General features: G+C 34.3%; 1 protein-coding gene across 2 annotated transcripts in view; it reads right to left on the reverse strand.

Annotated features, from left to right (window-relative positions):
• The window catches only part of PRSS30_1 (Serine protease 30), a gene marked incomplete at its 3' end in the record, with an annotated part of 57,243 nt that overhangs the window by 14,853 nt on the left and 16,016 nt on the right, over positions 1–26,374 (reverse strand). The window contains exons 2-3 of one of the 2 annotated variants that reach the window (XM_012939328.3): positions 13,452–13,479; positions 8,849–9,224 (exon numbers count right to left, since the gene is read on the reverse strand). In XM_012939328.3, the coding sequence (XP_012794782.1) occupies positions 8,849–9,224; positions 13,452–13,479 (404 nt within the window). The remainder of the gene's footprint in view (positions 1–8,848; positions 9,225–13,451; positions 13,480–26,374) is intronic. The other variant, XM_051217376.1, reaches the window with a different exon arrangement.

The raw sequence follows: 26,374 nt of genomic DNA on the forward strand, positions 1-26,374 counted from the left end.
GAAGAGTCTCACACTAAGACGTAGCGGCATCTCAGTGCCTCTAGGTTTACAATAATGGTCTAACGTGCACCTTGTCTTTTTAATAATGACAAGTTGTGTTGCATGAAGTGTCCTATTGATAGCTTTCAATTTAAATGTATGTGCGGAAACACGTACATAAATAGAACCAATCTTGTTCTGTAAGTAAGGGTGGAGGAACATATACCTTTTACTTTCCATATATAAATGTTCTTAACAAGTACATTATGTGTGATCAGATTGATTTTGAAATGTATTACGAAAGCATATCACGTAATCCTGATAACCATCGTCTTCTCATTACATTTTAATGAGCAGTATAATATATTCCGTCAAGATGAGTAAGAGAAAATGGAATTTGAGATGGCGGAGAAGATTTGTAGCTCAGGTGGATGATTTTGATGGAGTTTTGTTCTTTGAGCTGGTCGGTTTGGTCGTGGAGCTTTCATCGTTCTTCTGAATGATATCATCAGCATAAACGTCTTCTAACAAAGGAACAGTCAAGTTTGAGACAGTTGATTGGATTTCGCAGATTAAGTATTTACTGTATGGTTTTCAGATTTTACTAAGTGATTCTATAATTTTGTGTTTAAATATATTCAATTGTCTCATCTTGTGTTCTTGCCCACTAAAGTACTCTGTTTAAAACATTTTGTAATATATATCAGCATACACTGATTGATAGTTAGGCAGTAATCAATCTTATGTTTACCTAGTCTTTGGTCTTGATTGTATTCTATCGAATAAGTTAGATTATGTGCAGCATGTTTTTTTTGTTCGGGGGACCTGTTTGAATAGCTGAGCTACCTGTTGCTGTCATTTAGATATTTCAACAAATTTACTGTTTCCTTGTTTGTTTTAACAGATCATTGTGTCAACCAATCACATAACCTATTCAGGTGAGTTTATGAAATGTCTGCAACTGCTAACATCTAACTGGAGACCATCCAATATTTATCATAAGGGTTGATCGAGAAATAAGGAACGAAAACTCGCAGAATTACTTTATGCTGAGAATATAATACTGGAGAAAGCTAATAATAATAATAGCTTGATTAGCTCGAATCCAATGTCTCAGTCTATAAAGCAGAATGACGTGAATCAGTTCCTTAAATGTTTCAAGAATGTTTTCCTCAGAAGTTCCGATTGTTTTATTAAGATTCAGGATCTCTTACCAGTTACTTTTAATATCCTAATATATCTACATACAAACCGTTTAACTAGCTTTATTAATATACCAGCTTCTTGGTAAAAAAAACAACTTTCAATACCCTTTTAAAATCACAACTAGAAGTGTTCTTTATTCTTTATTAGTTCCATTCATAATGGCACAATGTTTCAATAGAAATATATTGATCATGAATTCACTTGGTGTGGTTTTACTTGTATCTTTGCATTGTTATTTAGGACTTCATTTGATCAGTCTCATGTTGGCATATGTGCATCCTGTGCGGATTGCCTCGATATAGCCTTAAGTCTCAAATAGGACGAAACGCGCGTCCTGGATTCCACTGCTAGCCACTATCCACCTACCTACTGTTACTTTGCGTTAATACTGTCCCTACCAACCTTAACTGATTCAAATAATATCGAACATGAACTGTATATCACTGAGTTACATGACATATGCATTATGGTAGACCTGATTGACATATTTCGGTCACTATTGCTTTGTTGTTCCATGATCACTGTTTCCATTCTACTTTATTTAGTTGTACATAGTTGTACATTCGTTCTGGCACAGGAAATAACCTTAAATACACCGTTCATAAATCCATAGGCTGTCCATTTAAGAAGTATTAAAAGTTCCCAGCTGATGCATTGGATTGTTGATGCAGTACATGTACTACTTAAACAATTACTGAACTAGTATACTTAAAACTATCTTATATCACATGTTTGTTCTCTACGTCTAATGTTACCATTTGTATCAAATTGATCATGTCTGTAAACTGGAGTGAATTCTGTAATGATTTGTTATGTCCCGATAAGCATAATGAATGGTAACTTTTGGGATCCATTTAGGGACCAATACTAAACGCATATTTTTATCGTATAACTGTTATGTAACTAAACTGTTCATATTCATGCCCCTCTTCTTATGAGCTTTATTTTTACCTATGAACTATTACTAAACGATTACCATTCTTGAATTATGCCCTGTCTATCAATTACTAGCTCCCTTATTCACAGCCATATTTGACTAATTCTTGTACAAATGCTGTTTCATATTTTATGGTACGATGTGGTCTATCTGTTCAGTATATAAACCCAGTATGTTTGGAATAAATGATTCATGGTGCAGAGGCTGAGATTGGTGTTCTGGACTTAACAGGCAGGGCTAGACAGAGAGCAGGACCGATAAGTAGTCTAGACTGCTCGTACGGGTTTTGCGCGTCATTGATCCGATCGGTGATTCACTGCTCTCTAATTGGCAGTATCATTACGTCATACATTAGCGGGACACTAAGGCCACAAGTTATAACATTATTATTTTCAGAATATTTATATATTATTATTAATATTAAACTCCAACCAATAGATTACAATAGAAAATTTTGAATTTTTATTTACATCTTAAAATTCAAATACGACTTTTGACCGATACTAAGGTGACCTTGAGAGTGTCCGCCTAACAACTAGGACCAAACGAGGGTTATAAACCTGCGTAAGCAATCACAATTATGATTTACAGTTGATGATTAAGGGTTAGGAATTAGATTCAAGGTTTTCATCATGAATCGACATCAGCCAAACTGACGAAATGTTATTTAGTCAAATGAATAAATGAATTTCGCGCCAAGATCCAAGACGTGTTATCTTAAATATGATTGGTTCATTCATAAGTTATAATCTCACCTCGAAACTTGTGAGGTGTTATGATATATCTAGTTGTTTGTAAGATAGTTTTGAATATTCGAAACTTATGTAATTTGTTCATTGCAGAATTAGCATTTGTTTTACGGTGGGTTTATGTGATTTGAAAGGACAAATCTACAACACAATTATTATTATTATTATTATCAAAAGGGTTTTTTGGATATTATATTAATTTTAATAGTTCAGATCGTAAGTCATTTGAAGCTAGACCAACATGGAAAATGTGGAAGCACTGTGTTCGAATCTCACGAAGCAGGATCGTGGATGTGCACTACTGAGGAGTCCCACAATAGGACGAAACGGCCATTCAATGCTTCCAAGTTTTCAATGGTAGTCTGTCTTCAATAGACTCATGATCTCAACTATTAAAATTACAATTATTACTGATTCGAAAGTGTTTTCGTTGTATCGCACAAATGCAGAGTTTATCTGGAAAGTGTGGTTTATATACATGAGAAATATATTTCGAACGATTTAGTCACATTAATACTTATCATGGCTGTTGTAACTGAAATCTGGTGAAGATGTTATTTAGAAATATAAGAGTGATAGATGATTTATAACTGAAGACGTAATAAGTTCGCATATCACACTAGACACTGAATTCAAGATTACAAAGTCAGATTAAAGGTGTAGTGTTGGTTATGTTAAGCCCATATACCCTATTCTAGCCTTTCGGACAACCCATTCTATTCATTCTACTTGAGTCACATACTGACCTTGTTGTTTATTCGCTTATCAATCTTGACTGTTTTTATATCAGCGCGTAGGTGTGCGTACACTTCGTATCCCATTACTCATCACATGTCTGTAACTTATTTTTGTGTGACTATAAATATTGATTAACGTTTGACTAAAGGGGAGTTGGCTTACCCGCCATCTCCACTGCGCGTCGTTCCGCTTCTCTCTATTCTATTCTATTCGCTGCATATACAAAATATATGTATTCATAAGTCCATTCTCGTTATTTGACTTATTTAATTCTGCTATTGGCGAACGCGATTTGAGTCGATGATTATATACGAAGATAGGTGATAACAAACATTTATACGATCTAGTTGGAGTCAGATCTCAGGTCACCAAAGTGGAGAGCTCTTTCGACAACATCATCCGATCTAAATGACGACAAAATAACAGGCCCCACAAAGGTTTAAAACAAGTTGTTTTGTGCGCATAAATTTTGAATCATTTTATGCCAAAGGTTTCTGAATAGCAAGAAATGAGGGTTTCTGACAATCTCTACGCATAGTGTGACCTGCTCCAATTATTTTTGGCTATCTATATTTGAAGTGTGAAGTAATTTGATTCTCAACCCACGAAAAATCTAAAGAGCGTTTAATAATTTGTGTTAGATCCAATGTAAATTCGTCGATACGCATTACTAAAGAGGCTTTAGAGTGAAAAAAAACTTCAGCTAAATGCTTTCTTTCTTCTCAAGTTTATATGACTTCATGAAGCAGAATCTAAAGTTTCATACGACAAACTGAAATCGGTTAGTCATCCATTGAAAAACAGGAATTACTAGACGTTTTTTCGTCTTAGCTTAGGGTTAATTCATGATAACACTTGAGATACATTCAAAGACCATTATGTCTTGAGCATCGTATTTAACCTTCAGAGAATCAAGTTACTGCCTAGTAGTTCGAATTTTCAACTTCAGTCAATCCACGAAGTGACAGTTTCTTCATCCATTACCTTTAGTAATGGTTATCTGACACACGATATGTTTGGACTCTATTGATCTTGACTTCTGACCAGAATTCCAGGATTTACCTCTATGACTCTAATCACTAGTAAGTACATGATGAGAACTATCACAGGGTATTATAGGATGAAATAGTTGTCCACTACTTTATGGTTTCTAATGGTAGTTTAACATGAACCAGTATTTGATTTGAAACTTCGGCAAGAAACTTGTTTGTCTAAATAATAAACTCAACACTAAATAAAACATCACAAGTTAGGTAACCTACTTTGAATCAATTTCGAGAACCATATTTATCCAGGATATATATCACCTACACTATCTTTTAAGAAAACGTTGAATGACAGTTCATTCTCAGCAATAATCTTATATATAGTGATATAGCGAAACTCCTAATGTTCAAACATTTTTTCACACAATAAATGGAAACTATCTAAAACTGTCCACGCAAAATACCTCGGATCCGTTGGCCAGATACTATCAGCAACAATCTACTGTGGTATAGAACAAACCAGATCCCAGTGGAGGAAGAAGCACTGAAAGTGGATAGGACACACATTGAGGAAAGCACCCAACTGCGTCATAAGACAAGACCTCACATGGAATCCTCAATGCCAAAGGAAAAGAGGAAGACCAAAGGACACACTACACCGAGAAACGGAGACAGACACGAGAAAAATGAAGAAAAATTGGATAGAACTAGAAAAGAAGGCTCAGAACAGAGTGGGTTGGAGAATGCTGGTCGGCGGCTTATGCTCCATTGGGAGTAACAGGCGTAAGTAATTAAGTAAGTAAATCTAAAGCTGTAAATGATACAAGTACCGTGAAATACCATATTAATACAAAAAATACATTGATGTATCTGTTTCTTCCATAAGTCTATTAAAACACTCGTAATTGATTTGTTTCTACGTGTTTACAGATTTATTCCTGTTGGCTACCCCCAACTACTTAACATCCTAATATAGTACACAATTTCGAATCAGTTAAGCTGATCATAACTGTTATGACTTTATGTCCGGCTTTTTATCACGTGGTTTATCCACCAATCGAAATATGACTTATACAATCTTCGCACTGTGCCAAAACCAATGACGTTCGACCGGTATGGGCAGTCTAGCGTCCTTATTGGTCCTATGTCCGCCTAGCCCGTCCACTTGAAACCAGAACACCAATACCAGCTTCCACTATGCGAATCGAACCGAATCATTTATTCCAGACATATTGGGTTTATACATCAAACAAACAGACCGCAACGCACCATAAAATAGGAAATAACATTCATACACAATAAAGCCAAAAAGTGACTGTGAACGTGAGAGGTAGTAGTTAATAAACTGAACATAATTTAAGGACAGTAAATCGTACAATAATAAATTATAGGTCAAAATAAAGCTTATAACAAGGGGAATATAAATATATATAATCTAACTATTAAATAGTTATACCATAAGAATGTTTAGATAATAGTAATCAATTAATATGTCTCAGAAGTAACTCGTGATTTAATCTTCGCTCGGATATAACAATAACATCACGGAATTCAATTCACACTAAAAACTATATTGATCATTACTTACTGACCAGTCAACTAGATCCAGAATAGACTATGTAACTAGTTAATATGTGTTTCAATCTTACGGCGAGTATTAATTCCATCATGATTGAAGATACACCTTACTGTAGAATACTAACTAACAACATAAACTCAAATCAACTTAAATATTCTACCGGTTACTTCTAACCATTCAATATTCATAATGGTTCTTAACTAATGGTTCTTACAATTCTAACACTTTCACGCCTCCCCCCCGCAACTCTGTCCTTGATTCCTCATTTCAACATTAGTTTAAATATACTACTCATTATGAATAAAATTTAGTTTAACTTTGAACTAGTTTATTTAATGATTGTTTTGTGTATTTACTCTGGTTTTATTGAATCAAAAAAAGAGAAAAAAACTCACACACACACGCACACTCAAATAAGAGATTATGATTGTAAACAAATGAGCTACTTTTTATTTTGTAACTAAGATGTTTTTCTTTACAAAAAAAATTTTTTTTCTGGTTTCTGACCCACTTATTGATTCATATTGATCATGTATTATTTACATATGAATAAATTAAAGATAATCATAATAACAACGCAACAACATTCATGTTTATTTAGGTTGCATAGAATGTAGGTTTCGTTTTTTTTTTTAAGAAGTAACGACGTAAAATATTAATTCGAAAAAAAAACGAGAAACTACGTTGCTAACTTTTTATTTGATAAAAAACGTGGATTATTATCAGAATGGCGGGGGAGGGGTGGGGTTGTGATGATTGTAGTAATTTTTACTAGTTGAAATCATGAGTTGATTATAGCTAGACTCATGATTTCAACTATTGAATGACTGTAATCTACACAAAATCCTCATTCTGATAATAAATCGTCACGTGCTCATTAGTGAATGATTTCAAAATGGACTTCTTGGAGTTCTAGTGATAAGATGTGATCAGTGAAGTTCAGTCGTGTATGTTATGAGGTAGGAAATCATTGAAGACAATGGTGGATGTGTAACTCAAATTCATGGATTAATTGAAGTCAGACATTAACACAGTTGGATGCTGGTCGGCTCATAGGTCTAGTGGTTAAACGCTCGCACGCGAGAATCATAGGTCTCGCGAGGCGGGATCGTGGAGACGCACTGGTGAGGAGTCCTATATCAGAACGAAACGGCAGTACAGTGCTTCCAGCTTTTAAGTAGTGTATATAAATTAGGGTATTCAGTATAACGTCATCACATTTTTAAAGAGTTAATAATGCTTCATTTGTGACCATCTTTATCTAGTCTTACTATGGGACAGAACATGGTTTCGAAATTTTACGAATCAATAAAGTCAGAATAGAGATTTTGTGGAGATGCTAGTAATTTTAACAGTTGAATTCATAAGTCATATAACCGCTAGCCCACCATTGAAAACTTGGAAGCACTGGACGGACGTTTCGTTCTACTATGGGACTCCCTAGCAGTGCGCAACCTGCACGCGAGACTTGAACCCAAAATTTTTGCTCTCGCGCGCAAACACTTAACCTCTAGACCACTAAGCCGGTATCCAACAGTAGTAATACCACACAATAGGACGAAGCGGTAGTCCAGTGCTTCCAGGTTTTCCATGATGAACTAGCTTCAATTGACTCATGATTTTCACTGATACATTTACTATAAGTAATGTCAAGAAAAACCCCTTCTGATATTAAGTTTAAATAGTTGAATTCATGAGTTAATTGAAGTTAGACCATCATGGAAACCTGGAAGGACTGGATGGACGGCCGTTTCGTCCTAGTATTAATTTGACTTATGGATAATATAAATTTATTAATCTTACTGATTGATATATTACATTAAGAATTAGACTAATGTCAAATATCATATTGGAAATAAAGTGAATATTATGAAATGTTATATTGAGTTAAAGAAAACCTCTTAAACTTATATGAACATCAAAACAGATCATTTTATTTTACATTTCACAATGAATTCTTATTATATACTGATAACAAAATGAACTTGTCTTTACTAAGTGTATTTTCACAGATCATAAGTTATTTCCTGATCGAGATCTTGTGACATTTACAAATAAAACCAAAGAGAGCCAATTACAATACATTGATGAATTCTCAACTGATTGATCGTTGAATAGTGAATAATCAGTTGTAAATATCTCAGTCATACAAAACATCAGTAATTGACTAAACAACTTAATCATAAAGTCTTAAACCGTGAAGCTGAGTTACTTAGTTTCGATTCTCATTGAAATTGTCGATTTCCTTATAGTTATAGGTATGAATTGTTGACGAATATCAAACAGAAAAAAACCAAATTCCCTTGGTATTGTTTACTTGAATCATCCCATTGATGTGTTGGTTCTACAATTGATCAGTTACTTATTGGCGTATATACATATTGTACGGATTGCCTCGATACTATCTTAAATCACAAGCATTATAAACAAAGATGGATAGTGGCTAGCAGTGGAATCCAGGACGCGCGTTTCGTCCTATTTAGGACTCGTCAGTTGGATGTACCTGAAACCATCTATCTCTGCTCATAATGGTTGTAACGTAAGGCAATATCAAAGTCATTCGTACAAGATGCACATATGCCAATATGAGACTGATCATTTACAGTCTTAAACATCAATGGAAAGGTTAAAACAATCAACAACAACAAATTAATTAAACTAACAAATGACTTACAAAAAACAATGTGCCGCTGTCATTATCCATTGTGGATGTATTAATGTACCACCGCATAAATGAAAACGTCGACCACCATCGGGATAATTATAAACAAGTGATGGTGGTATAAATGGATCAATTTCATCTAAAATTATTTCATTATTTTTACTAATTTCATCTAAAAATTCTAATTCTTCTTCATCAGCTTTTGTTTGTAATTCTTTTTGTATTTTAACTTGTTCCGCTGTTTGATAAAACATCAATGATGCTAACCATGGCCATTCACCATAAGCTGTAGCACTACCTCCAACAATACGTTTATTTATTGCTTTGCCAAAATATTTACGCCATTCATAATCAAATGCATTACGACCACAATGTTCTGGGATTTTTTCTAATAATATAAATAAAAGAGTATTTATATTAATAATCTTTTGGGGATTAAGGAATTTTAAAGGTTTAAATCACTAACTAATCTTGACTTGATCATTATAAAAAATCTGTGAGTAATGAAGGATAATTTCGTCTTAGTATTGGACTCTTCATCAGTTGATATCCAAAACCATGCAAGCGAGACGAGAACTTATAACGTTCAGTATTGCGAGCGATCGCTTACTTCTAGACAACTGAGATAGGATATAACGATAATAATGTCTAACTTTACCTATGACCAGTTGAGTTCAATTGAATATTTATAATTATCAAGTATAAAGGAGAAATCACTAAAGATCAAGATGCGTCATTCTTTTACATAAATTATATCTAAAAGACATAACGTGCAGTTCTCAAAAAAAGAAAGAAAAAAGTGTGAATATCCTCTCATTGATTGAAGGTTGTTTTATATCAGAAAAGGTTTTGTGGAGATTGTAGTAATGTCAACAGTTGAGATTATGAGTCAACTGAAGCTAGACCACCATGGAAAACCTGGAAGCACTGGACGGCCGTTTCGTTCTATTGTGGGACTCCTCACGACCCTGCCTCGTGGGATTCAAACGCAGATCCTATCAGTCTCGCTCCAGGCGCTTAACCAACTAGATCACTGAGCTGGCATCCATTGCTGTTAATGTCTAAATTCAACTAATCCGCGAAATTGAGCGACACATCCACCATTGTCATCAGTGAGTTACTACATAACAACTGACCCGGTTGAACTCCACTGGTCACTCCTTCTCACTAGAACTCCAGGATATACCTCTTGAAGCCAGTCACTAGTGAGCATATGTTGAATAATATCAGATGGGTTTTTTGGTGGAGATTGTAGTAATTTCAATGGTTAAGTTCATGAGTCAATTGTTTTATACTCAAACAATGGAATGAACAACACATTCAAGCAAATGTCTATTTAATTATAACTAAGATCATGAACCGATCAATGTTAAACCAACACTGAAAATCTGGAAGCACTGAACGGCCGGCTCTTCCTAGTATACGACTCCTTGTTGGTGTGCATCTACGATCTCGCACGCAGAATTGAAACGCAGGACCTTCGATCTTCCTTACAGAAAGTTTAATAAAGTGTGGTACAAAAATGATGATACATTTTGTTTCTTGTAAAAATTAAGCGACAACAATCCGTAGAAAGTTCAACACTAAAGTAATTTGTAACCAATATGGAACGTAAACAACAAATTCAATAACCTAATCAATGATGAACAAGTATTAATTCTTTCATATTATCATCAATTTATGTCAGATAATCTAATCTGTACTAACTAAATGGTTACAGTGATTAAACAGAATATTAGATTTGTTTAAAACGTTTTCAGAAATACTCTAAAAAGACGTCTGACAAAAGGTATCAACAATCTGATTAGAGCAATTATCAAGTTAAGATACTCAAGATTAATTAGCCACCTCAAGCTTTAGTCTTTTGAAGTTTTCTGAAGTTATTTCAATCAATTATCATAAATCTAATCCATTTATTTTAAAAAGAGAAAGTTACCAGTCTTTCTTTTATTGGGCTACATAAAATCTCTTCCTTCTTGACTACAGATAACATATTTTTCGTATGATTACTATATTACGTCATATATTGGACTTAATTCTGTCGTTTCGTATTAAAATGAATGAACGTTGATTATTTTAGATTTTTACTGATCATTATCGAATGTTAATTACGTAATTAGTTGCTTAGTTTTTTGTTATAATGATTATTTAAAACTGTCCTGTTATGTATGTGCATCGACTATAATTTTATGTTATTACATAATAATGTTGGTTGGAGGTAGTCGACAGGAAACCTTGAACCCGGGTTTTGTGCTACTTGGCAATCGTCAGCAAGGTGTACCGGTAATCTTGAGGGAACTGGTGCTCCCTGGCGGATTCGATCTCGTGTCACCCAGCTTCACAGTCTGAGACGCTACCACTGAGCTATCCGAGCCGCGACAAGGTCGATAGCATTCGATCTGCAGTGATAAGGACTAGACAAGCATAACGTTGATCACCACCCAGTGATCAATCAATTGTGAACGTTTACATCATTTTTACGCTTTACTGATATGTGTTTACATTGACTTCTGGCTATATTGAATTGTATGCGTAATTTCGATTTATTGTATAATTTATGTTTTGAAATATATGTGAGTTTATCTATCCGTATTCCAGTATGCAGCATTCGTTTCTAGCTTTAATTGACTCATAAATCCAATTATTAAATTACTATAACAGCCACAAAACCACTCTCTCATTATGGTCATCATATGATCACTACTGACTGTTTCCAAGAGGTGTTTCCTGGAGTTCTAGTGAGAAACCGTGATCAGTGGAATTCAATCAGGTCTGTTTTTGTGATAGTGACTGACTGAAGACAATGGTGAACAGTGGCGTTATTTCATGGATTGGTTGAAGAGAAGTATTAACATTTTTGGATGCTGGACAGCTCAGTGGTCTAGAGGTTAGGAGTTGGCGTGAGACATCAATAGATCCTGGGTTGAAATCTTGCGGGACGGGATCGTGGATCTGCATTGTTGAGGAGTCCCATACTCAGACGAAACGGCCGTCCAGTGCTTCCAGCTTTTCAATGATGGCCTGGTTTAAATCGACTCCACAAACCCCTATTTTTATAATAATCTTAAATAAGTACCGATTAAAAACAAACAAAAGTTAATCACTATACTTCACTCAATTCACAATGACAATTATTCACGGTTAACTGATATTTATCAGTCAATTATAATATGTGTTAAGTTTCTATTGTAAATCATAAGTTCATATTTTACGCAATCAAAGCAAACAATCTAAACTAGTTCAGTATATACTACTCATAAATATGTATATGTATATATATAAGTAGTATTCTACACTTCGGTTAATATTTACATTAACAAATAGATATGTTTATATTACTAGTGAGTAGTTTTCATTTGACCATAAAAATAACATTCTGTTGACATATTCATCGAAATCATATGACCTTAATCTTTTAAATGTAAATAGTTTAATTGAGAAATATTAAAGTAAATGATTGATAAGCTTCATTTATTAATAAAAGGAAGAAATCAAATGAAGTATATTAGAATGGTCATTGTTTTAATCGAATTAATCAAGCTTGAAATTAGATAGTGAGTTTACGAAACTTTTATGAAAGTTTTGTTTATGCATTTTAATGATTCTAGGTTTTCAGAGTATTGTATGAAGGTGAAATTTGGAGAACTACCATAACTATCATCAAAATGGTACATGTATTTAGAAACAATTATCTACGTAGGCTACTGAGTGTCCGTTGACCGGACCTACTGTGGGAGAGAACAAACCAACTTCTAGCTAAGGAGGAACTTAGGAAAAATCATTGGAAGTAGATAGGACATACATTGAGGAAATCATAAAACTGCATTACGAGATAAGCGCTAACTTGAAATGTCGAAGGAAAACGGAAAAAAGGAAGACAAAGGTACACACTGTGCTGAAAATTCAAAACAAAGAGGAAAAACACCTGAAAAGGAATGTCTAGGACAGGGCGGGATGGAGAATGTCAGTGGGCGGCCAACGCTCCTCCACGAGGGGTAAGAAGACGTAATTAGATAAGTAAATGAGTAGACTTTATTGTCGATTCAGACGAAATCATCAATGTCTACTTCATGAGTCAAGTGTAACCAAGTTATATCACCGAACAAATACTCATTCTCACCTGTCATGACGTTGTAAATATCTGTTTAAATGTAAAATCTTAACACAACACAAAGATCTTGATTGATAGAATTAGATCTATGCTAAATATCTAGACATAAATGACATTCTGTACTATTTTGTAGCCAATCACCGTATATATCTCCGCTCTACAAGAGATGGATTGAAGTTTGAATATATCAGTGACATTATTTGCAACTAAAGTGATAGGTATCTCTGGTTCGAGTCTCATATGCAGCATAAGTTCCCCACAACATTATAAGTACACCTTACTGATAAGTATCAATTGACATGGAACTAAGTTCCGGGACTTGTTGCTGACTACCTTCAGCACTTTTCTATTTTCTATCCCTTTTTCATTACATCAATAACTTAATTTCCACTGAAAAGAAAGCTAATGGGAAAAATTCAATAAATAAAAAAATTTGCCAAACAACATATGTTTTACAGAAATGTATAAATGTAATGAAATCTCGTTGATTATAAACTAACTTACCTAATGTAAATGCAAATCCTTCATGTGGCTGTAAAATTGATTCAGAAAGAAGAAAAAGAGAGGGTCAAAGAGGTTTAACAATGAGAAACAAACATAAATACAATCGAGAACCAAATAAAAATTGACAACAATCTCATTGCTGATACACCCAGCTGACGAGTCCCAAATAGAACGAAACGCGTGTCAGGGATTCCACTACTAGCCACAATTCAACTTTGCTTAAAACGTTTGTGACTTAAGGCTATATAGAGGCTATCCGCACAGGATGCACATATGCCAACATGAGACTGATTAATTGCAGTTCTAAATAACAATGGGAAGATACAGATAAAAAGACACCAAGTAAATATAAAGTTCACCCCATTGCAAAAGCAGGTGACTATCAGTAATCAGTAGCTAATTGGATCAAGCGATGGCGTCTGAAGCAAAATGTACTGTGTTCGAGTCTCCGAGTGAACATCAATTCTGGGATGCAGGTACATCAAGCTGACGAGTCCAAAATAGGACGAAACGCGCGTTCTGGATTCCACTGCTAGCCACTAACCAACTTTGCTTAAAAAACCCGATATATTATGTAATGTATGAATTGAAAAGACTACGTATTCAACTAATGTGTAGACATGAAAATTTAATAGATTGGTTACAGATTTTTTCTTCCTTTGATAATGAAGTATCGGGAATTTTTTTTCATTTAGACGATTATAACTTTTAGTCAGCTCATGTTCTTTAGTATGAAGACTATTTCATGAATAATCGTCTTCTTAAATAACAGTTTCTGACAATTCAAGGAATAATAAGAACTCTTCAAATGAAAAGTAAATACCTGTCATCAATTTACTCTATCCCTGGGGTGAGGTTTATGTTAAAACATCAAACACAAACGATCTCTGATCTGTGGACATTTTATGAAACTTTATTTAAAACTGTTGAAAACAGTACGTTAATTGAAGTGGTTCATACTGTTCATATATGCGCCGTCCAGCTTTAATGTAAGATCAAAGTTGTGATTGACTCAAGTCCCTTCAATGTCGCTACTAGGTTCACTGCTTCTTGAGAACTATTAAAATCCACCTAAAATCAGAATATAGTGTACGCTGTATCTACACACTTAAATCAGTCAACCTCCTGTGCATGATAAAATTATTACTATCATGCTGGTAATAGGTAACTCTGAAAGTATCCTTGTTATGTTTTCTAACCCCTTAGTAGTCAATTTTATACAGAGATTGTTAAAATAAAGAACTTACAGTAGGTTTTACATGGGTTTGTGTTTATCTAAATGTTTATAATTAGTGTTTTCACGAGAAAAAGTAATTAGTGGTGTTATATCCTAGTAAAGATTAAATTATGAGTAACTTCTGAGAGCGATGAATAGACTAATATTATATATAGATTCTTATTGTGTAACTGTTGAGTAACTAGACTGTGCATATTTGTGTTCCTCTGAACTGAATGATGTTAGACCACAAATGAAAACCTGAAAGCACTGAACGGCCGATTCGTCCTATTGCGGGACTCCTCAGCGGCGCGCATCCACGATCCTGCTCCTGGGATTTGAAACCAGTGGTCTAGAGCTTGAGGGTTTGCGCGCAAGACCTATAGGTCCTGGATTCGAATCCCTCAGGCGGAATCGCGGATGCACACTACAGAGAAGTCGCATACTGGGAGGAAATGGCCGTCCAGTGCTTCCATGTTTTCCATGGTGGTTTAGTTTCAATTGACACATGGTATAACAGTGCCTATTATTTCATGAATCAGTAAAAAAATGATTCGATTAAGAGTTTTATTTAAACCGAAAGTAAATGAAACAATTTATGGATTCTAAAACAGATGGAGTCAATTTGTCGGATAATCTTGCTTTCACTCAACGCTAACTGTTTTTGTGTTTATCTAGTTTTTCAGAGATGATAGAATTCTGTTGACTAAGTTAGATCATGGTTAGTATATCAAACTTAACATTATGGCTGTGAAGCTGAATGTAGTGGGTTTAAATCACAGACGGAACATCAATTCGTTCAAGATTATGGATATACCTTTCTATCGACGCTTCTTCTCAATTATCTGTAACTACTTGAAACTAAATTATTTTTGTTGCTTGATGGCAAGAAACTTTACTTTCTGATTGAATCAAGTCCCAAGTAGACGTACCAGTTACATAGCATAAAATGAATATTCATCAATTGCGTTGTAATGAACGAAGACCCAAGTGGGGGAAAACCAACATATTTTAATACAAAATTAGAGAATCTCTTGGTAAAATATGAGAATCATACATTCAATACTTCATATACTATATTCCACCATTTGTTCTTCATATTTTTTATGCTTCCACCAAGTCATAATTCCTTTCTATTTCCGTTTTGTTTTTTTCTCAAGTCGTCCTTCATAGACTGCTGTTGTCAGGTTTTCTGCTTCTGCCTAGTGATACATACTACTTATGTCTGTTGACATAAATAGTATGTACCCCAGTGACATTTGAATTTCATGCAAAAAAACTAAAAAATTACTATCATGATCATGATTACACAATCTGATATGTGTAAATACGCATAAATATCAATAGTTTATTCAGTTTTTCTTCGTGATCTGTTTACAGATAAATATCAATGATTTTCGAAACAAAAAATCCACCCCCCCCCAAAAAAAAACCCCGGTAAAAATGAACGAAACAAGAACCATGATATGAGAAAAACTGTAACATCAGTTGTATCTTATTTCTCTTTTCTTAGTTATCATTTATAATAGATCTACTGAAAACTGATTTGCAATTTCATATTATGGTAGAATTTGAGCCATAATACCAGTTTTGTTTAATATTCCAATAGTAGATTAGCGTGATAAGAATTCCATGATTGCATTTACATACATAATGAATGAAAACTTGGTTAAATTAAACAAATCGCACAATACATTTGTAGAATATAAGAACCATATATTGAATATACCATTTGGATATATTCCTTGAATTATCCCTAAAAAAACTCCATCGTCATTTTATTTTTGTTGATACTTGATCTGGTTCAGTTCTTCTATCTCTCTCTCTCTCTCCCCATATTAGTTTTTTTATTAGTAGGAATTCTACATCCAATTCTTGATACATACTAACTATATCTCTTCGTTTAAGTGGCGTACATCACATTCGTTCCCTCTTTAATAAGTTGCACTAGCCATCATTCCACTCATAGTACCACAGAACTTGTCACAGTCTGTGCCTCACTGCTTGTCGAAATGTTAAGCCTTCCGGTGCGCCGACATCCGTAGATGAACGGTCTGCCTCTCTTCATGGTATGTTTGAAAATAATAATAATGGGATTTTATAGTTTATGCAGACTGACCATAGTTAGACAACTACTGTAAACTTGATAGGAATAATCAATTGTTTCTTTTCTAAAAGGTTTAAGCTTCTCATAAATGGATATACATGACCAAATTAGGGAACGAACCTAGAACGTTCAGTTCTCTTAGCTGAGCTTATTGGTCTGGAAGTTAACAGTAAGAAAAAAAGTTATTTCATCATATGAAATCAACTTGAAACAAAGATAATCTTAATAATGAATCATTCATTTCAGTCAAACAAAAACTAAACAAGACAACTTATATGCAAAGATGGATAGTGGTTGGTAGTGGAATCCAGGACGCGCGTTTCGTCCTATTTGGGATGCGCCAGCTAGATATAGCTAAGTGGATAACGAGATAGTGTTTTAAGCGAACGGTACTGAATTCGAGTCCTAGAGTAGACATCAATTCTGAGATGTAGTTATATCCAGCTGATGAGTTCCGAATAGGACGAAACGCACGTCCTGAATCCAACTGGTAACCACTATCCATCTCTTCATACAATGCTTGTGAATTATGGCTATATCGAGGCAATACGCACAGTATGCACATATGCCAATAAGCGACTGATCAATTGCGGCTCTAAACATCAATGAGAAGATACAAACAAACAATACCAAGTGAATTTATAGAAACTTATATATTGAAATACTGAACAATGGGTAAGGAAGAATTGGAGATAAAAACACACTATCAATGAAGTAGAAACAAAAGTAATAAATTGAATAATTAGTCATATTTTGGAATAAACGTTAGTTCATTAGGTCAATATTAAGTATTTTCGTGATTTCATATTGATCCACAGTAATCACTGAAGCATATTACTAATAGTAATATTAGTAGTGATAATAAAAATTTTATTATTATTTAAACACATAAACATTGGTACAAGGAGGCACGAAATACATATGCGCCACACCAATCTCATTCGATTTGTGTGAGAACTGAGATACTGCCCGGGTGCCCAGACCGAAGCAGTTGGTTTTCTTGGGGGGCCACACCCCGATCCTTAGACCTATAGGTCTGACCCACAAGGTAATGGAACATCGTGAGGAGATGCAGTCCCATGGTAGCCAGTGACCAACGATTGGTTGATACGCCATTTGTTCTCACAGGATACTAGAGCCCATGTGCACCATTGGTTTGTAATCCGGTTAAAGCGACGGACATACGCTTTGCGTCCTCTCAATTTCGTAAACAACACCCCCGCCACTTGAAGGCATATATATGTATATTTTTGGTAAGAATTGAATTATTCCAACGTTGGCATTTAGAATAGAGTTTTTAGGTAGTCTTTATTGAGGTTTGTGTATACTGTACGAATTATCAAAATTATTTATAGAATAGATGAACTAAGGTAAGTAGTAGAATCTAGACTGTACATTCTGTCCCATGTGAGATTCATCAGCTGGAGATGTTTGGATCCTAGTATTCATGTTCACAATAAAACTTAAACTGAGTCTCTTAAACTGAAACATCTATTGGGTTATACTCTAATCGTCTGAGTGTAAAAATGACGTAATTCAAAACTAGATTATCAGTTCACATGGTATTGTTTACCTGAATCTTCCCATTGATATTTAGGACTACAAATGATCAGTCTCTTATTGGTATATGAGCATTCTGCGCATATTGCCTCGATAAAGCCTTAATTCACAAGCATTATAAGCAAAGATGAATAGTGGCTAGCAGTGGAATTCAGGACGCGCATTTGGTCCTAAGTGGATAACACCATGGCATTTGAACTGAATGGTACGGGTTTTGATTCCCGGAGTAAACATCAGCTCTCAGATGCAGGTACATCTAGCCGACGAGTTCTAAATAGGTTGGAACGCGCATCCTGGATTCCACTGCTAGCCACTATCCATCTTTGCCTAGATTATTAGTGATATAAAAATAACACTTGTTGAACAAATAAATGGTTATCTGAAATCCTCATTTATCGAACATTTTACTTCCTTATGAATTCAATCAGTTGATTTTACACTTTTTAACAGTGCGTTCGTCATATGTTCAGTGGTCTAGTTCTTAAGCGTTCGTTCACGAAACCAAGTGCCCTGGGTTTGGGTCCCGCGTGTGATCTTAAATATTCGAATAAACCAGTGTATAGTTCTGTTGCCATGGTTACGTTTGTAGATACATACACCTAGTTACACTAAATTGGAGGTTAATCGTTCAAGTGCGAGATCGAGGGTCGTGGGTTCGAGTCCCACATGAGGGGTCGTGGATGTGCACTGCTGTTAGAGTACAATACTGGGACGACACGGTCATCCAGCGCTTCAAGGTTTTCAACGGTCGTCTAGCTTACATCGACTCATGGATTCAACTAATGATTAGTTGATAAAAAGTAACTAGATATCAGTGATTGAAATCATAAACATGCATCGTTTCCAAAAGATAGCTGATTAAATTGAGTATCAGAGTTCTATCTAATGTAGAGAATATATATTCCATGGATTTCGCATCCAAGAAGTTCAACGATTTATTATTTAGTGCAAAATTACGGAATGTCTTTGTGAAATATGAAAACCATTCATTAAATAATTCATTGACACATCTTCAATCAATCATCCTTTACAGATCTCACCATTCCTTCATTTCTGTTGTCATAACCATTAATCTCCGTTTGCATTCCTACTCTCTTGAGTTCAATCTCCTCAACATTCTACTGCTAGACATTCCATTAGTGAATGGTGTTACAGACTAATTATATCTGTCCACATAAGTAGTATAGAGCACATACGTAGAATGTTGGAAGAACTGAATTTACATTAAAACGTAAGCCCATATCATATAGTTTTTCAGTCAGATATATTACAAAATGATTAATTTGGTGTTGTCTATCGATATTTTATAATTTCGCATTATTGGTGGTTTTAATCACTCATTTGGAGTCCTAAAGGCTAAAAGAGAAAAGGAAGACCAAAAAACACATAACGCCGAGAAATGGAGACAGACATGAGAAGAATAAACAACAATTGTATAGAGCTAGAAAGGAAAACTCAGGACAGAGCGGGTTGGAGAATGCTGGTCGGCGGCCTATGCTCCACTGGGAGTAAAAATCATAAGTAAGTAAGTAAGTAAGTAAGTAAGTACATTTAAGGTAACTTTCTGTATTTGATTAAGACAATACATTTTGTATAGGTAATTCAATTTCAATGTATGTAAGCAGCTAACTTGAATCAATTGAACAAAATGAATGTGCGTATATCAACTTTGATGATTGAATTCCATTTCAGTAGTTTAAAATAATGTGATTCACTCATCTACTGAACATTCTGAGTCGTTCCTTAGAAGGCAAATTAATTCACAGTGTTTATAAATTTAAAACTAGGATCACTTAAACTTATTTTCAATTTGTTAGAAAGTGATTTATTATTTATTTGAGCATTGGTTCGGAATTTAATCATCAGATAAACTCCATTAACTCAAGCAGATCATACAATAAAATCCATGAAATTAAAATAGACTGCATATCAGTTTCCAAATACACAATCCTAGAGTTTATTGATTCAACGTAAATAGAATTGGTTGAAGTTGATTGAAGTTAAACACTAACACCGTTGGATGCCGGTTCAGTGGTCTAGTTGGTTAAACACCAAGCGCGAAACTGATAGGTCCTGGGTTTGGATCTCGCGGGGTACGGGATCGTGGATGCGCACTGCTGAGGAGTCTCATACTAGGACGAAACGGCCGTCCAGCAATTCCAGGTTTTCCATGGTGGTCTTAGCTTCGATTGATTCATGATTTCAATCTGGTAAATAGAATGGCTTGGGAATTTAGATTTTTTTATACTATTTTAACATAGATTAAGAAGTGATTAAATCTTGTTATATGTGGTACCGATAAGTGATTTAAGATTTGTTATGTCATCTCTATTTTTCAACTAGTTCAAAACGACTCAGAAGACATAATGGACGAGTTTAAAAGCAAAGGACCAACGGAATGGTGTTTGCATTTTGAAATCTTCCGTTAAAGGAACAGAATCCTCATTCCTTTATCCATAAAGCATATATAAGATTTAGATTTTAAGTCATCAAGGCATTAAACATGATATTTAGTTACAATTCTAATAATTTGTTTTCTACTTTCAAAATAGCTTACAAAATGTTTAATGAAATACCATGCATGTTTTAACATAATACGGTACAATTTATGAAGTCATAATAGTAATGCTAATTTCCTTCTGACTTTTATACAATGTACTTGGAAAAAAGCTTTCCCCGTTATGAAATATCCACAGTTAACTTCATGAGTCGATTTAAGCTAGATGACCATTGAAAACCTGAAAGCACTAGATAACCGTTTCGTCCTAGTATGGGGCTCTGCAACAGTGCACATTCACGATCTAGCACGCGAAATTCGGATTCAAAACCTTTGGTCTTGCTCTTGAACGCTTAAAATCTAAACAACTAAACCGGCCAGCATCCAACGATGTTAATATCTAACTTCAATTGATCCTTGATTTAGGGCTACCATTCATTCATTGTATGAGGTGGATAACTGTGACCAATGGAATCCAATTCGTTATTCATCTTTGACAATGGATCTAAGGGTTGCGCAAAATGTTGAATTTATTTAAGTTAGACAATAACATTGTTGAACGCTCGCTGGCTCGGTGGTCTCGAGTTTAGGTGTCCGAGCGCAAGATCTTAGATTCTGGGTTCGGTTGTTCACTGCCGAGGAGTCCTATACTAGGACTTCCAGGTTTTTCATTCCTGGTCTAGCTTCAATTGACTCATGAATTCAACTGTAAAATTGAATTTGTTACGGATTAAATCACTTTTTCTAATTAACTCAATGTATGTTTGATACGTTGTAATCTTGAATTTATATATCTTGATTAAAAACCGATTGTAATATTTAGTTGGCTTGTATAAGTTGAAATCATATCAATCATAAAACGGTAAGTAAATATTTATTTTCAGTTCAATGATTCCAGGTTTTCAATGATAATCTAATATCAATTGATTCATGATCTCAATCAAATATTTATTTAACCATTTACACATACACACCCATACATACATATATACATGCATACATGGTAACTGATCCATTGAAAAGTGAAGTGAGATACATGCTTGATAACTTCTTATCTAAATATCCATTGTGTACATTCTGTGTTTTTAATACCGCACACATATTATAACCTTGTATGTCTAATCTAAGATTTAAACTAATTAGTCCTTTTAGTGAATTTAGATAGTGTAATAAGAAGTTGAAGTTTATCAGAACTATGTGATAATTCATTAGGTGTTGTTTACTTGTATCTTCTGATTGTTATTTAAGACTGCAGTTGATCAGTCTCTTGTTGGCATATGTACATTCTGTGCGGACTGCCTCTATATTACCTGAATCGGTTATCGGAACTAAGTAGATAGATGGATTACGCGATAACGTTTGAAGCGAAAGATGTTGGGTTCGAGTCCCGCAGTGAGTATCAATTCTGAGATGTAGGTAAAACCAGCTGACAAGCTCAAAATATGACGAAACGCTCGTCCTAAAATTCCACTGTTAGCCACGATCCATCTTTGCTTATGTCATAATTATCAGGGCAATAAATTGGGAACAATCTCATTATATATAATATAGTTGTTAAGAACATTTGTACATTAAAAATCAAAGGTCAGTTAGAATAGAAATGCGAGGGGTTGTGAAAAAAGATAAAGATGATAGAGAAAATAATATGATTTAATAATTGAATTCGTGAGTCAATTAAAGCTAGGCCACCACAGAAAACCTTAAAGCACTGGGCGGCCGTTTCGTCTTATTATGGGACTCCTTAGCAGTGCACATCCACGATCCCACCTCGCGAGATTCGAACCCAGGACCTATCTGTCCATGTGAAAACTCACCATGTTGGATAATAAACTCATATTACTAGGGTAGGTTTAAGATAAGAACAAACTGCTTTTGAATACATCAGAGGGGTTTGAATTTTCGTATGGTCAAGACTTAGATCAATCTTAGTATAAGCTATTTAACATTTTTTACACTACGAAAGCCGAGTTAGGATCAATTTTATGATCGGTTTTGACTTTAATTTCAAGAATAATTTTTGTTAACACCTGCTTTCAGACTTGTTTCAATGAAAGACTATTTGACTCACCTCTAAATGGTAAGGTGATATGGACAAGGTGCTTTTGTGTCTTAGTAATAAATAACAGATTCTGAATAAGAATGTGATTTTCACAAATTTGATAAAAAACGATGATGAAGGTGAATCAGCATCATTTTTCTCTAAGTGCTTTAAATCTTAGCCTATAGGTTCAAATATTCGGAAATATTGAAGTCACTGGACAGTAAAAGTGAAAATGATACTTTTTCATTATAAAACTACTTAAATATAAACACAGTTAGATACCCGCTGGTTTGGTGGTCTAGAAGTAAATCATTCGTGTAAGAGACTGATCGATCCTGGATTCGAGTTCCATGGGTGAGATCGTGGGTGCGCACTGCTGAAGAGTTCTATACTAGGATGAAATGCCCGTCCAGTACTTCTGGATTTTAATTGATGGTCTAGCTTTAATTGATTCATAAATTCAACTATTAAAACTATGTGTTCTCAGCATAAATTTCTAAATATTACAATAAATTACCATTTAATAGGCATTTAACTCGTAACCAGTCATGAAATATATTCTAGAAATACCCTTTATTCAACTCTCAGTATCTTCCATTTGGTGAACGTTGACAATCAGCTAGTTGATTGCAACTAGTTTCGTCTTTATGTATCAAATCTTGGATGAAAAGGCAAGATTTTTTGTGATATCTTACAAGTGTCAATGAAAAGTAAGTGCTAGATTGGAAGCACTTGATGGCCATTTCGTCCGATTGTAGGACTCTTCAACAGTTATTCGTTGTTCATATTTCCTCGCGGAACTAATGCTTTAACAAAATTCTTCTCATATATCTATATACGATTACGTATCCACGATCCCACCTCGCGAGATTCAAACTCAGGACCTATCATAATAATATCTACAAAACCCCTTCTGAAATTAATCTGGTTCAAGCCTTTTCAAGGAAATTTAATTAAGTATCAAAATTATCTAATATAATTACGTACATGGTTCTTTGGTTCACTATATACTAAATAGGTTATTCAATCATTGTTAAGAATGCTTAAATTTGATATTAGTTGCTGAGATACAATCTTCCTATTACATCATCTTGGCTATTCCTTGTTCATATTTCCTCACGGAACTAGTACTTTAACATGAAACACTTTTCATATATATATATCTATATAGGATTATAGACCGTGATAATCGATACGTTGAAAACAGATCCCCTCGGTGAACTTCCTGTTTTACATGTTTCAAACCATTTTTGTAATATAATTAAATAGCCTAATTCCATTTCATATTTCTCATCTTTAATCAGTTGACTGATGTAGATAATTTGTTCATATTTGTTAGTTAATTGAATATAATTACGAATAATGTATTTTATAATTTCAATGGTTGAGATTATGAGTCAACTAAAGCTAGACTACTATGGAAAACCTGGAAGTAGTGGATGACCATTTCGTCCGATTGTGGGACTCTTCAACAGTTATTCCTTGTACATATTTCCTCATGGAACTAATACTTTAAGAAAATAATTCTCATATATATATATCTATATACGATTGTAGATCTTAATAATAAATTCGTTGAAAAGAGATCCTTTTAATGAACTTCGTGTTTTTAACAACAACAACAAAAGGAACAAATAGTTATGTTTCTATAAGTGATATACAATTATAACGATGATATACTACTTTGTTTCCATTGATATAATTGAATTATGTATCTTTTATGACAAACTTAACAAAACAACATGTATAATCCATGAGATAAATCATATTCTATTAGCTAATTACATGGAATATTCTAATATAAAAGAATGAAAGAATATTCTTAAGATGAATATTATTAGAAATGTTTTATGTTTTCTCATTAGTTCATGCCATGGAATCTAATCAAGTTATAATATAAGTTAGTTAGATTAGATGGATGATAGATAATAGTGGAATTCAGGTGATAGAATTGTTTTTTATTTGAAAGTTGACATTTGAATATATATACTTACAACTTAATGTTGATATTCACAACAAAACTTGAAGGTTGTTTGTAATGAATGGTTCTGGATTCGAGCTCAGGTATGAATATTAACTCATGAAAACAGATATATCTATCTAATAAGAAAGGTTTTGGTTAGAGATGAAATATCATAATGAAGAGTTAGAGTTGAGTTTATGAGTCCCTAAAATATCATGAAAGTTGGTGAATCAAGCCAAATTATTTAACTCATTTTAATTCTATTCATTATCTAATACCGTTTTCAAGGGAAGCTAATCATTTCCTCAAAGTTAGTTTAAGAATCACTTTTATTATTATATTCTCATCCATTTTAAATGTCTTCACAAATAAGTATTGATAAGTGGGAAGGGTTATGTCCATCATTGAGAAACAGACTGTGAGTTTTGTCTTACATAGAACTCACTAGCTAGGTATACCTGCTTCTCTATGGTGACGTTCACTTCATGACTCTAATCCAGTGCTTATTGCCTTATACGCATTGAACAGAAATAGTATTTATATCGTAATTAAGACAAAATGTGCGTCATGGATTCCACTTTAGCCACATATTCATCTACTCTGAATAACTTGGTTTATATTAGTTATAGAGGGTGTACATATGCCGACAAAGACTGAACTTTGTTTGGATTTTAAAGCATTTTTTTTTCAGAATTTATCAAATGTTTCCCATTTATAGTTAACTTATCTGAAAAATTTTTGCGGATTGCAAAATTATCAGAGTTTACATCAAGGACTGGTTTTAGCTAGATTACAAGTGAAAACCAGGAAGCACTGTTACGTGAATGTATAAGATTCCTCAGAACAAAGCATCTATGATCCTATCTCGAAGGAGTGAATCGACAAATTTCGGTTTTCATTTGAGCACTAAATCTCTAGACAATTAAGTTGTAATTCAAAAGAGTACATAAAAATGGTTCATTCTTGGCGAACGAAATGTATGGAACTGTGAGTTATTTCTAATTTTCTTCCTTAAATAATGTATAAAACTAAATTGTGTAATAAAGGCCTCCATATATGAGGGGAAGGATGGAATACAATGGATAGTTTGAATGTGACAGGACGATTCGGACTTCGCAGATGACCTAGCATTCTATGCCATACACACGAACAAATGCAGGTCAAAACAACCAGTGCAACCGAAGCCTCTGAAGCAGTAGTTCTCAACATACAAAATGGAAAGAGCAACATCGTCAAATACAGCACGGAGAATACCAACACAACCACAACTGATGGAGAAGCTCTGGAACAGGTGAAATCTTTCACGTACCTGGACAGCACCATCTATGAACGTGGAGGAACTGATGCGGACGTAAAGGCGAGGATTGTCAAGGCAAGAAAAGCATTCCTACAGTTGAAGAATGTATGCAACTCGAAACAACTGTCAACCAATACCAAAGTAACAATTTTCATGATGAACGTCGAAACAGTTCTACTATGCGGAGCTGAAACTTAGAGAAATGCGACAACCATCATCAAAGATATACAAGTATTTCCAAA

The sequence above is a fragment of the Schistosoma haematobium genome, chromosome 5, assembly GCF_000699445.3.
Source record: "Schistosoma haematobium chromosome 5, whole genome shotgun sequence".
In the NCBI taxonomy this organism is placed as follows: Eukaryota; Metazoa; Platyhelminthes; class Trematoda; order Strigeidida; family Schistosomatidae; genus Schistosoma; species Schistosoma haematobium.